The 14,223-nt window shown below is 45.9% G+C and overlaps 1 protein-coding gene across 1 annotated transcript in view; it reads right to left on the bottom strand.

Moving 5' to 3' along the window:
• Slit3 (slit guidance ligand 3) overlaps positions 1 to 14,223 on the bottom strand; it is a 587,052-nt gene that overhangs the window by 57,138 nt on the left and 515,691 nt on the right. The window contains exons 21-22 of the mRNA NM_011412.3: positions 2,269 to 2,337; positions 199 to 270 (exon numbers count right to left, since the gene is read on the bottom strand). Coding sequence (NP_035542.2) covers positions 199 to 270; positions 2,269 to 2,337 — 141 coding nt within the window. The remainder of the gene's footprint in view (positions 1 to 198; positions 271 to 2,268; positions 2,338 to 14,223) is intronic.

The following is a 14,223-nucleotide window of genomic DNA, read 5'->3' as shown; positions in this document are numbered from 1 at the left end:
TCAGAGGTAATTAGCTTCTCGTTCCTCCATCTGCCAGACCCCTACCTCTCCAACTGGCATCTTCTGATGACTAAGGTCTGCCTTTCAGAGGGACAGCCAAAGCCATGAGGACCACTGGAACAAGGTACCTAGGACTGGGGCTCCAAGACTAGATTGCCATGCCCGCAGAGGTTAAAGATGAAATGTCTTCATACTCACAGCGTGGAGAGGTGGGACATGTTGCTGAAGGTGTGATTGGTCAGCATGCTGATGCTGTTGTTGCTCAGGTCACTAGGTAAAGAGAAACAGAAAAGCCACAATATTGTTAGCAGCACCAAAGGGAGCCCACAGCTATCACTTGAGTTTGCCGCCCATCAATCAACCCATACGTTACTACACACACACCCGTTCACCCATCTATCCACGCACCCATTCATCTGTCCATTCACCCACCTGCCTATTACTCCCTCTCATACTTGGTCATCTGTCTAAACATATGCCCGCTCACCTCTACTTACCCATCTGTATGACTACCCATTCTCATATTTATCCACTTACCTTCTCATCCATGCACTTATCCTGCTCCCATCCATCCATTTACTTATGCATACACTGATCCAGATGTTATTTTTTCCATTCACATTGTCATAGCCTATTCATTCATCCGTTTGTTTACTCATTCAATGATTAAATCATTCAATTACATGTCTAGCTGTATATTCTAGTCTAACAAAACATACACATAAGAAAACATTTCTCTTGATTCTAGTATGTTTCTTTCCTCTATCAATTTTGTCTTTTTCAAGACAGGGTTTCTCTGTTGAGCCCTGCGATTCTGGAACTCTGGATACTAGGCTAGCCTCAAACTCAAAAGATTTGCCTGGCTCTGCCTCTTGAGTGCCGGGATTACAGGTGTGTGCCACCACCGCTAAAAATTGCATAGCCCAGGCTGGCCTCGGACTTGTGATCTTCCTGCCTCCACCTCCTTCAGCAAATCCTGCTGGTGTACATCACTACATCCAGCCTTCTGATCAATTCTTATCACCAGTGCTCTCTCTGTTGTTTATTCATTCCATCTGATTCATCTCTTAGGGGGAAACAAAATTGGTAGGAGAAGACATCTCTATCAACCACACCCTTTGGCTTTTCCCTCAGATAAATTTCCAGAAGAGCAAGGTGATATTAGCTGCACATTGGAGGCACCCAAGGAGCTTTTAAATCTTGTGAATCCAGGGTTCCAGGCCTAGATATTTTGATTAAATGTTGTACTTAGGTGTAGCCACACTACGGAATGGCAGCATCAACAGCTTCTCCCTGGGCAATTCCACACAGCAGAGCCGTGGTTCTCAACTGGGCATTCTTTTTCTGCCATGACATTTGATAATGTCTACAGACATTTTTGGCTGTCACTTTTGGGTAAAGCGCTACTGGCATCTAATAGAAGCCAAGGTCACTGCTGAGTGTCTCATAATAATCACAACAACTCCCCTAACCAATAGATATCTAGCCTCAGATGTCCATAGCCCTGAGTTTGAGAAATGCTCATAGAGATGTTGGTTTCTGGAGAACAAGAATGGGGACCAAATGGTGACTTTCTGGGACTTTTCATTAGTGAGCCTCTGACTTTATGAAAGAACCCTTTTTGTCTCTTGTGGACTGGCTCCTTTACCCTCTCAAGGAGACATGACTTCTTTCATTACCACTTGCTCAGGGCATAATTTTACCCTTCTGGATTCCAACAAGGCAAGACAGTGAGATTGTTGAGGGACAAAGCTCATGGGCCTTGCCTCATGTTCTCTGCTTTCTCATGTTCAAGGGTTATCTGGTTCTTGGAAGGCTTGAAGCTTGTAGCAGCTATTATTGAAGGCCCTTGGTTTAAACCATCACTTGAGACATTTTCTAGGAAACCAAAGAAGGAAGAAGAAATGCTTGTTTGTATTCCTGGTAGAGCTAAGTGTGGCTACAGCTTGCAAGCAGCTGAAATTCCAAAACACTCAGGAATTCAGCTTAGAGCCTGGAGAGGTCAGAGGCTCCCTCCAATCCAACAGGAAGGTAGTTCACAGCCCATGATGTTATGCCTTGGCTATTTCTGCACACAGGCCTCACTGGGCAAACCCTCCCACTTCAGCCTGGTCCACATTTCCCCGCAGTTATCTGCTTCTCCCTGCACCCTGCAGGCATGCAGGGTGAGAACTGCTACATCTGCTGAAGCACTGTTCTCTCTTAGTCTCTACAGCCCACCACCCCAGGAAGGAGAAACAAATGCCTGGCTAGTGGCAGGCTCCTTACATAAGGGTCAGCTGTCGGAAGGCAGACAACTCTTTGGGCACTGCTGTTAAATGGTTTCCTTCCAGGTACCTGAAAGAGAGGTGCAGAGTTATAAGAGAGGTGCTATAGCACTGGAAGGACACTATTCTGATCACAGTCTTTGCAAGGCCTCACTCTGTTCCTTTTTTATATCTGTCCTCCCCCACATTTGTCATCATTGTCTATTGCGTGACCATACAGTTGGTGATATTTTTCTCCACTAGAGTGATAACGTTTCATGATGGCAAGGTTCTTGCTAGAATTGCCCACCACTGTATCTTATTAGGGCTCTTGATGCTGCTGATACATAGTAGGTATGCATCCCGTGCAAAGTTGTTTAATATTACTAAATGAAGCACTCAATGCTGACATGTCATGTTATCTGAGTAGCAGCAACACAGTTGAGGGACTGCCTGCTCAGGGTTACACAGAAAGCAAGTGGTTGACCTAGAATTGAAACCCAGGTCTCCCTGACAATTCCACACAGCTTTTACCCAGACCCTGGAGGATGGCTGGAAAACTGAGTCATGATTTGTCTTCAATTGAGGGAGACACAAGATGTCAGGTGATACTGAGGGCAGTCTATGAGAGCTTCCAGGGAATTAACTGGGTAAGCTGAAAAACAGTCAGAAGAACAGGAACCAGGAACACTGTGGGAAACCTTCTTCCCTTGGTGCTGGGTGCCTGGTACTGGCAGCCCACATAGGAGAAGGGCAATGCCACTTTAAAGAGACATTTGCTGCTGTGGTGGCTTGACAGCCCCCAACCCTCAATGAACCATGCTTGAGAAACACCCAGCAAACGGTCTAAGACTATGTTCTGAAACCTGACAAAGAGGACATTGTAATGTAAGAAAAGAAACTCGGGGTCAGATCTGCAGGACGTTCAGGTAGCCGAAAATATGGTGGGACCCAAAGTGTACAGGAGAACGTTCACCATGACGACAAGTAGCACACAGGACAGTAATGAGAGCTGCACAGGGCCCGAGCCAGCATTAACAACTGCTGCCCTGAGGGAAATCACAGAGGTGGGACCAGCTCCTGAGACTGCATCGTAAAGCACCGTCCAGGACAGTGCCTGTCCTCTGATCACTCACAGGAGGACCAAGCAGGAATGACGGGAGCATCCATAGCAGAGGAAGTCCGGGATGCACGACAGGGCTCTAGGAGCTGGGAGAGTCTAGATGGAGTTCGGCAATCATCGGCTCAGTCAGTTCTCGGAACCTCTATTTCCGGGCAGGTGTCTATCCTTCTACACCAAGCCTATCTTTATTTCATCTCCAATGCCATTTTAACAGGGCTGCCTTGGCTTCATTCTGTGCCCTGCCCACCCCTATCCTTTTCCCTCTCTCTGCAAAGCATAATCTGGCCTGATTTGCAGGGCCTGTGCTCAGCTCCCTGAAAGATGGGACTGTTCTACGATATCAGACCAACTATCTTCACTGTTCTATCTCTCTCTTTTTAAATTGACCTGCATCTATCCCCCCTCCCCCTCTTTTGTCCCTTCCGGTCCCTCCTCTATTCTTTCTTTATCATCTCAAAACTAGCCAATAGAACTGCAGCCTGTGTCCTCCTGGGTTCATCCAGAGCGTATTCATGTCCTCTTTCATGTCTCTGAATGTACTTAGGATTATGGTTTTGAACTCTTTGTCTGGTACTTTGCCTAAGTCACTCCCACTGGGGGCCGTTTCTCTGGGACTCGTAGTTTCTGGAGGATATGGGTTGTCTTGGTTTTTCGTTTTACTTAGGTTTGTGTATTGGGATTTGTACATCAAGAGTTAGAACACTGGTTGATTTTTTTTTAATGTAGGTAATCTTTCTTCTAGATATAAAGTCATAGATTAGTCCCGACACAGCAATGGTGAATGATTTCAGTGCCCCACTTTCACCAATAAACAGCTCATCCAGACCAAAACTAAAAAGTCCGCAAAGAAACAACAGAATTAAATGCCACTACAGATCAAATGGATTTAACAGACGTCTATGAAATGTTCCACCCAAACACTGCAGAATACATATTCTTCTCTATAGCTCACAGAATTTTCTCTAAAACTCATCACGTATTAGGACATAAAGCAAGTCTCAGGAGATATAGGGCAATAGAAATAACTTCTTGTATTCTGACCACTGTGGAATAAAGTTAGACATCAAGAAAAATGGAAACTATAGAAAATTCATAAACTCATGAATATTAAGCAGCACACTGTAGAATAATAAAGATACCAAGATGGAAAAAAAGTCTTAGAATTGAATAAATACATACTGGTCATATATAAACCTTAGAATATAATGGAAGCAGTCCTAAGAGGAAGGCTCACAGTTCTAAGTGCCTACATTAACAATCAGAATGACTCAAATGAATGAATGAGTGAATGAATGAATGAGTGATGTCCCTCAGGGCCTAGAAAAACAAGACTAAGCCAAACATGGGCTGGTGAGATGGCTCAGTGGGTAAAGTGTTTTCTTTTGAGCCTGATACCTGGGTTGGATGCCCAGGACACACATTAGGCAGTGTCTTAGTTAGGGTTTTACTGCTGTGAACAGACACCATGACCATGTTTCTTTACCAGTACAGGATCTGTACAGGGAGAATCTGTTCATTCTTCAAGCATCCACCCTGCATCTCTAACAGGCAAGCACTGTTGGTTATGGGAACAAAGCAATCAGAGAACCAACATCATGCCTTTCCTTATGAAGTTTACAGGACACACATTAGGCAGTGTCTTAGTTAGGGTTTTACTGCTGTGAACAGACACCATGACCATCAACTCTTATAAGAACATTTTTCATTGGGGCCACCTTACAAGTTCAGAGGTTCAGTCCATTATCATCAAGGCAGCATCCAGGTAGGCATGGTGCAGGAGGAGCTGAGAGGTCTCAATCTTCATCTGAAGGCTGCTTGCAGAATACTGACATCCAGGCAGCTAGGATGAGGGTCTTAAAGCCCATATCCACAGTGACACACCTACTCCAACAAGGCCACATCTTCTAAAAGTGCTACTCCCTGGGCCAAGCATATACAAACCATCACAGGTATAAAGAAAAGAAGGAATCCACTCCTCCATTGTGTAAATGTACCACATTTTCTGTATCCATTCTTCTGTTGAGGGACATCTGGGTTCTTTCCAGCTTCTGGCTATTATAAATAAGACTGCTATGAACATAGTGGAGCATGTGTTCTTACTACCAGTTGGAATTTCTTCTGGGTATATGCCCAGGAGAGGTATTGCTGGATCTTCCAGTAGTATTATGTCCAATTTTCTAAGGAACCGCCAGACTGATTTCCAGAGTGGTTGTACAAGCCTGCAATCCCACCAGCAGTGGAGGAGTGTTCCTTTTTCCCCACATCCTCACCAGCATCTACTGTCACCTGAATTTTTGATCTTAGCCATTCTGACTGATATGAGGTAGAGTCTCAGGGTTGTTTTGATTTGCATTTCCCTGATGATTAAGGATGTTGAACGTTTTTTCAGGTGCTTCTCAGCTATTCGGTATTCCTCCGTTGAGAATTTTTTGTTTAGCTCTGAACCCCTACCCCACCTGGGGGTCCATCCCATAATCAGCCACCAAACCCAGACACTATTGCATATGCCAGAAAGATTTTGATGAAGGGACCCTGTTATAGCTGTCTCGTATGAGGCTATGCCAGTGCCTGGCAAATACAGAAGTGGATGCTCACAGTCATCTATAAGATGGAACACAGGGCCCCCAATGGAGAAGCTAGAGAAAGCATCCAAGGAGCTGAAGGGGTCTGCAACCCTATAGGTGGAACAACAATATGAACTAACCAGTACCCCCAGAGCTCATATCTCTAGCTGCATATGTAGCAGAAGATGGCCTAGTCGGCCATCACTGGGAAGAGAGGCCCCTTGGTATTGCAAACTTTATATGCCCCAGTATAGGGGAATGCCGGGACCAACAAGTAGGAGTGGGTGGGTAGGGGAGCAGGGCAGGGGGAGGGTATAGGGAACTTTCGGGATAGCATTTGAAATGTATATAAAGAAAATATCTAATAAAAAAAAGAGAAAAAAAATCCACTCCTCCAGTTGTCCCCTGACCTCCACATGTGTGCACATGCACACTCACACACAAAGCCAGCAATGTCCTGACACCCAAGCCAAAGAAAGATACAACAAAACAGAAAATTATAGACCAAGCTCCCCGATGAACTTAGATACTGAAAAACTCAATAAAATAGTTGTGCCCTGAATTCAAGGACATACCAAAGGGATTACTTACAATAATGAAGTTGGCTTCACTCTAGAGAAGCAGAGATGATTTACCATATGCTAATTAATAAGTGTACTCAAGGACAGGAATCATATTGACGGATGCAATAAAAGCTTTTGTCAAAACACCTTTTCATTATAAAGCCCTGGGAGGGAGGGAGGCTAGGGAATGTAGGAGCCATAACAAAGGGTGTGTACAATGAAGGAAAACCACGATGATGCTAACTGGAGAAAAGACACCTCCATCAAAATCAGGAACAAGACAAAGGTGTCCACTGTATCCTGTTCAGTACAGTGCTTGAAATTTACCCAGGGCAACAGGAGAAGAGAAGGAAATAAAAAAGACACAAAGAGAAAAGGAAGAAGTCTGATTTCTGTATCTGCAAATTCGATGATTTAATACCTTAGAGACCCTAAAGACTACCAGAAAATTCTGGGAGCCGATAAACACTTTCAGTAAAGCACCAGGATACAAAATTACACACCCACAACTCAGCAGCCTTCCTATATATGAATGATGTAAGTAAATAATACCTGAAAGATACCAGGGAAATAATCTCAAAAATGTAGAACAAATCTAACAAGAGAAGCAAAAGACATGTACAATGAAACCATTGAAGTGCAGAAGAAGGAAATTTATGGATTCTAGAAGATAAAGAGGCTCTTCCACCCTCATGGATCAGAAAACTTTAACTTGTTAAACTGGCTGACCTACCAAAAGTGATCTATAGATTCAATGCCCATTAACTACCAACATCATTCTTTAAAGAAAAAAACAACTCAATTAAAACTCGTAAGGAATCTTAAAAGACCTCCACTAGCCATGGCAACCCTGAGCAAAAAGAATCGAGTGGTAGTTATCACCATATCTGATTTCAAGTTATACTACAGAGCGATAGTGATAAAAACAGCAAGGTATTGACGGGAAAACAGACTCAGATATGGCAGAGAAGTGAAAGCTGATACAAGCCTGCAGCCACAGTCAACTGACTGCCACTGTAAGGTTGCAAACCAAACCAAACCAAACCAAATCAAACCAACCAACTAACCAACCAACTAACCAACCAACCAACCAACCGGCCAGCTAGCCAACCAACCAATCAGCCAGCCAACCAACCAACCAGCCAGCCAGCCAGCCAGCCAACCAACCAAACACTGAAGAAAAGATAGCCTGTCTACCAACGGTGCTAGGGAAATGGGCTATCATGGCAGAGGAATTCAGCTGGCTCCTTTCTCTAAGCCAGTGCAAAGATCAACTCTGTGGATGAAGACATTAGTGTAAGACCTGAAACTGAAGCTGTTAAGGGGCAAAGCCCAGGCACAGCTAAGGATCTTCTTCCCCTAACGCCAGTCACTCAGAAGGTAAGGTTAACTACTGACAAGTGCAACCTCGTGAAATTAAAGACCTACACAAACAAAACTCCCCACAAAAAACCCAGTTCATAGAGGAGACAGCCTACAGAATGGGAGAAAACTCCTTGCATTGGATATATCTGACAGCTGATTCATATCTGAAACATTCAAAGAACTAAAAACAACAATTAAAAAACCCCAAACAAAAATAAATAAATAAAAAACTCAGTGAAAAATTAGGCCAAGGAACTTAACAGATAATTCTCAAAAGAAGAAATATGAGTGGCCGATAAATATTTAAAAATGCGCTCAACATCCCCAGCCGTCAGGGATACGTAAATTAAAACGACTTTGAAATTCCATTTTACCCCAATCAGAATGGTTATTAAAAAGGAAAGAAATGACAACAAATGCTATCCAAGGCTCGTGGAAAGGCGAGCACTCACTCACTGTCAGTGGGAACGTGCGTGGTGCAGCCACTATGGCCTCCTGCCTGGAGTTTTCTCTAAAAACTGAACCCAGAACTTTCATCGGACCCAGCTATCACTCTCCTCACTGTGTGCTAGAAGACGCCCCATCCTACCACAGAGACATTTGTCCTCCACACTCATCACTGCTCCCTTCACAACAGCTAAGAAATGGATTCAGCCGGGATGTCCGTCATCCGATGAACAGATATTGGAAATGTGGTACATGCATGCACGCACACGTGGAACTTTACTCAGCCGTAAAATGAAATTATGAAATATTCAGGGAAATGGATGGGACTGGAAACATTAGACAGGGTGCAGAAAGCCTAGGTTCAGGAAGAAGGCGGTGGGCGTCCTCTCCCGCATGTAGAGCCCGGCTTCTAACTTTTATATATGTGCATTTACGTGAGAAAGAATGTGTGTGAGCTTAGAAACGTAGAGAGAGGCCAATGGGAGAGGAAGGAGAAGGTTCTCTAAGGGGAAGTACTAGAAAGCAATAGAGGAAGGAAGGGGGAAACAGGAAAGGTTTAAATAGGGGGTGGGAGGCAGGGGGATGGGGAAAGAAAAAGATAGGATTGTCAGTCCACACTGATGATGCATGGAAAGACCATTAGGAAATCTGATACCTATAAGCCAATCAAACATTATGTGGAAAGCTTAAATGGAGGTACAGTGTGTGGGTGGACATAGCTGCTCCCAGAAGCCACAGGTTACAGAATGAAAATCCCAGTGCCCTATGTGAGTGGGATGCTGCTGTAAAAACTGTTGTTCAGGGAGGTCCCTAAGACCCCTCGGACACTATGCACAAATGTCACCACTGTTCACTGCCTACCAGAACTAAATGGGAGGTCCCTATTTCTGTTTGCTCCTGTAACGGGAGCTGTGCTGGAAACACCTTCCCTCCCTGTTGGCTAACCTTCACTGTCCCACAAGTGCTATGCAGGCTAGTGAGTGGAATGGTCTTGCTCAGCCATGGCCAGTACATGCTACACCTCTACTGCTCAGGCAAGTGTGCACTGTAAACAAGCCTGGCCCACTCCTGCAAGCAATCCTGACAAGACTCACTGGGCCATAAATACTGGGGATGAAAGATAATGGTGTTAGTCAGAAGGAGGAAAGAAGCCGGTGGCATGGGAGGGGGACAAGAGAGGCTCAAGAGGGTGAATATAATCAGGCTATACTATGCATGAAAAGGTCAAAATGAAATGAAAGCCATCACTGTGCATAATTAATATATGATAAAACATTTAAAAAAAAGAACTTCAATTCAACACCGAGGATCTCTGATGTCATATTTGGAAATAAGGAAGCGCGCGCGCGCGCGGGGGGGGGGGGGGGTATGTCTGTATCACAGGGAACACGGGGCCAAGCCACAGAATGTGGGTCCCTGACAGACAGGAGTTCTTGGATAAACAGCGTCCTGGATAAACAGCATCATTCCTGGACCCAAGGCTCCTGCAGGGACTTGTTCAGCTAGAATGAGGCAAAGTTTGCATACGCGGCTTCCCAGAGGAAAACAGCCTCAGCATAACCATGTGAGTTACAAAGATAGTCACTAGCAAGCCTGCCCTCTCAGCCAGGGGCCACAGGCCAGTTCCCTAACCCCAACCAGTCCCTAACCAGTCCCCAACAAGTCCCCAACAAGCCCATCCCCCTAGGCTTCCTGTTGCTCAGGACACAAGTGAAGATTTGTTACGGTAACTTTCAAGGTCAGCTCTTGGGGTGAGTTTTCCTCAGCACAGCATTTACTACTGGCTGTCATTAGCAATTGTCTGCCTAGTGCCAGCCAGCCCTTAGTTCCACGAGGTCTCTGTTCTGCTATCTCAGCACTTCTCAAGCTTTAACAGATGTGCAAATGGCCTGGGGTCGCTTGAAGCTAGTTCTGATCCGGAAGGTCTGGGGTAGGACTAGAAAAATCTACATTTCTAATATGCCAAGACCTAATTTGGGCCATGAGTTTGCAAACACATGGCTGGGGTATCCAAGATCTACCACAAAGTGACCAAATTAGGCAGAAACGGGTTAAGGCAGGGCATGGGCAACCCTGGCAATGGCAGACAAGTTGGAATGTCTTCACTTGAGACCTAGCAGCAATTCTCTTCCTGTGGCCAGCCCCAGGAGAGCCACACAGCACAGAACTCTGGGCAGGACTCAGGAAGCCTCAAGCTGCCATGGTGTATGGGTTAGTATCATCATGTGGTCCTCTCTCGTGAGTCTGTTAAGTGCTATGCTGTACTAGGTGTTGGGGATATATAGGTGGACCAAATTCCAGTTCTGCCTTCAGGAAGCTTTATTCAAGGGCTAAAGTTCAGCTGTGCACACATTTAGGTTATGGCCTCAGGCCAAGGAGTTGGGCATTCGTTCATTCATTCATTCATGTATGCATATGTATTTATTTAGCAGCTGCTGTGTGCTAGGCACTGTCTATGCTGATGAATGAGGTAGCCAGGAAAGAAGGGGCGTGCTTGTGAGGAGATCAAAGCTGGGGCTTGCAGGAAAGGTGCAAGGACTGTGGTGGATAATGCAGAGAGGCTGGAGGACTCTGCTTCATGTTCAGTCTGCTGTCTTGAGCCAAGTGCCTCACCTCACACTGGAGCCTCCCGATTGATTACTATCTATTCACCTCTGTGTACACAGGTGAGTCTGTAAAACTCTCCGTAACACAGGCCAAACCACAGAGGGCTCTGCCCCATTTCACACAAGCTGGAGTCACCCATGCTGACTATGGTAACCAAGGGTAAACTGAGCTGTTTAACCCAAGGAAAGGAGAGGGACCCCTGAGTTTCCACGATGGGCTCAGGATGTTGCCTTGGCTTCAATCTTTGTATTTAGTGGGGGTGGGGGTGGGGAGAAACCGAGTGTCCCAGTGCTTGCTCATCTGTAAGTCTTCCTGTCTCACTTTGCAAAGTGAACCAACCACCTGCTTTTTGTCCCCTCTCTGCTGCCATAATCTTCACTGCTTGCAATGTCTATCTATTGCAGGTGCTAAGAGTACCTATAAAATACATTCACAGAAACATCTAGACCAAGTATTTCACCATGATAATTGGTACTGAAACCTAGCCAAGTCCAGACAGGAAACTACAAGGGGCTTACATCCCTCTGTGGATCTCATATCTGACCAAGTTGCAACTGCACTGGCCTTGTCCTTCCCTGAATGACCAAAGAGAGGGTGGCCAGGTCTTTGCCTGCACTGGTCCTGCCTTTGCCTCCTTGTCTAGTTTCCTCCCGTGACCTCAGTCCTCAAGTCTGCCTCTCACAATTCAGCTCCCCCCTCCCCCAGTGACATCACATGACATCTAAGACTCTGTGCATCATATCATGTTTCAGTCCCCCGGTAGCTTCTTCACCGTGAGTCTCTTCGTAGAGTCATGTTCACACACTCGCTGCGGCTTTCCCACACACTGCCTGGCAACAGCTAGACTCAGGAAAGATCACCCGGGCAATAAAAATCCTGGAACTCCCCAAGGGAGCTGCATCTAGCACAACAGAGTGAGCGGGAGCTGCTTTCGGTACAGGGTGTCCCCGTGCCCTGGCATCATGACTTGGGAGACACAGAATCAAAAAGCTCCACTTCAGAAATGCAGATGCAGCGGCAAGGGATGCTCTTTGTGGGGAGCCCTTGATGAGCGCTCTCAGCTCCAACATTGCCTAGAGCTGCAGTGGGGTCCACAGGGACCATTCAGAAACCTGCCCTCTGCCCCCAGCCTCAGAACCTGCTGCAGCTTTTCCAGCAGGTCAACCTTTTCCTTGACCTGAATTTAAATGCTCTCTCTCAGCCCTCACTCCGGAGAACTCACCTGCCTTGCATGACAATCCACACAGATCTCTGCACAGAGCACTCCCTGCTTTCTGCTCCCATTTCAAGCTTGGCAGAGCAGACCGGTTCTCACAAAGAATTCCAGGACCTGCTGAATGGAGGATGGAGAGGACAGCCACCTTCCAGGAGACCCTACTCCAGGCCAGGATTTCCACCAGAGGCCTGGGTGAAGTGGGGGCAGCTCGGCTGTCATTCTGGCTATCTAATAGCTGTGTAACCTCAAGGCAAGACACTTCAACTCTCTGAGCTTGTATTTACATAGCTGTAAAATGGAGCTTATGATAATTATTACCATGAAGAATTATGAGGGGCCCTATGGATAGATTTTAGAATAGTGCCCCAGTACACTAGTGTTGAATGATATTTGAAAATATATTCAAATACGTATATATTCATGTATATGTGTATATTATACCCACATGGAAAGATTTATATATATGTATGCATATATATGTGTGTATATCTAAGTATATATGTGTACACACACACACACACACACACACACACACACACACACACGGAGAGTCCACCTTTCTCTAGCCTCAGCCTGCACATGACCCTCTCAAGCTTCCAGAGCATGCATCTCCTCTCTCAGACTACCTGCTCCCCAGGACCCAGGTGCTGAATAGAAGACATTTCTACCAGGAGGGGCTTCTCTGCGTATGGACTTCTCCGGGCATGGGCTTTCGTCCCCAAAGCTCCTGGGAAATGTGACTTGACCACTGGTTGGTTTCCACTTTGAGTTCTCTCTGTTCTAAGTCTCCAAGGGCAGGAATCAGGAATAAGAGTGTGACCCTGACTGTTCTACTCCAAGACTGATGGCAGCATCTCCTGAGTGTGTGAACAAGCACTCTGGGTCTCAGTTCTCATCTCTTGCTAGGCATGCTTCCCCAGCACGGAGGAGAGACCCAGCTCTACTGGACATGAATTTTCCTCAGTGCCCTCAGCCTCCTGATAGCACTGACTGGCATCCTCTCCTAATGTTACCCTCTGGCTCTCCCTGTGTCAGGGTATACCGGATAGTTTTATGTCAAATTGACACGACCAAAAATCAACGGACAGGAAGGAACCTCAACTAAGAAAATGCCTCCATAAGATTGCGTTGTAGGCAAGTCTGTAAGGCATTTTCTTAATTAGTGACTGACAAGGGATGGAGGCATGAGGGCAGGAGGGGCTGCAGCCCATTGTGGGTGGTGCCACCCCTCAGCTGGTGGTCCTGGGTTTCATAAGAAAGCAGGCTGAACAAGCCACAAGGAGCAAGCCATTAAACAGCACCCACCTCTGGGCCTCTGGGCCAGCTCCTGTCACCAGCTTCCTGCCCTGTCTGAGTTCCTGCCCCAACTTCTTTCGATGATGAATAGTGATGTAGAAGTGTCAGCCAAATAGACCCTTCCCCCTCAACTTGCTTTTTGGTCATGGTGTTTCATTGGAGCAGTAGAAACCCTAACCAAGACAATACTCTTTCTACTTAGAGTGGCTCAGTGGTTATCAGAGCATATTACACTTTCCAAGGTTAGTTCCCAGCACTCACACTGAGTGGCTCAGAGCTGCCTGTCATTTCAGTTCCAGGGCATCTGATACCGTTGTCTTGTCATGTCACGATCTCCGTGTATACCTGTACACACATGTACCCCAACCCACATATACATTTCATTAAAAATAAAATAGAATCTTAAAGCAGAAGGCCACCATCCTCCCTTTTGTACTCAGCTCACGTTTGCCCTGGTGATATGAAACCAACAGAGGACAATGGTGTGGGACATTTAAGGCAGAGCACTGGGCCTAAGTAACTGGGCTGTCTCTATGTGTACATTTGCACGTAAAATATCAAAGCAAGCCACACTTAAGAACTGCCCTTGGCAAGGCAGTAAAAGCTATCAACAGTATCGGGAGGGAGCACTCATTCTTTGGTAACTGTGTAACAAAATGAACAGTGTACACACAGCATCTCGGCAGCCCGAGATGTGCTCAGTGAAACCCTACTGCCTTGCTCCCTGAACTAGCTGCTTTGGAATTCCCCCATGAAACACTGTTTCTACTTAAAAGAACGCATTTACCGGACAGTT

Source organism: Mus musculus, chromosome 11 (genome assembly GCF_000001635.26).
Source record: "Mus musculus strain C57BL/6J chromosome 11, GRCm38.p6 C57BL/6J".
NCBI lineage: Eukaryota > Metazoa > Chordata > Mammalia > Rodentia > Muridae > Mus > Mus musculus.
Note: the sequence above shows the minus strand (reverse complement) of the source record. Positions and strands in the feature narration are given on the sequence as shown.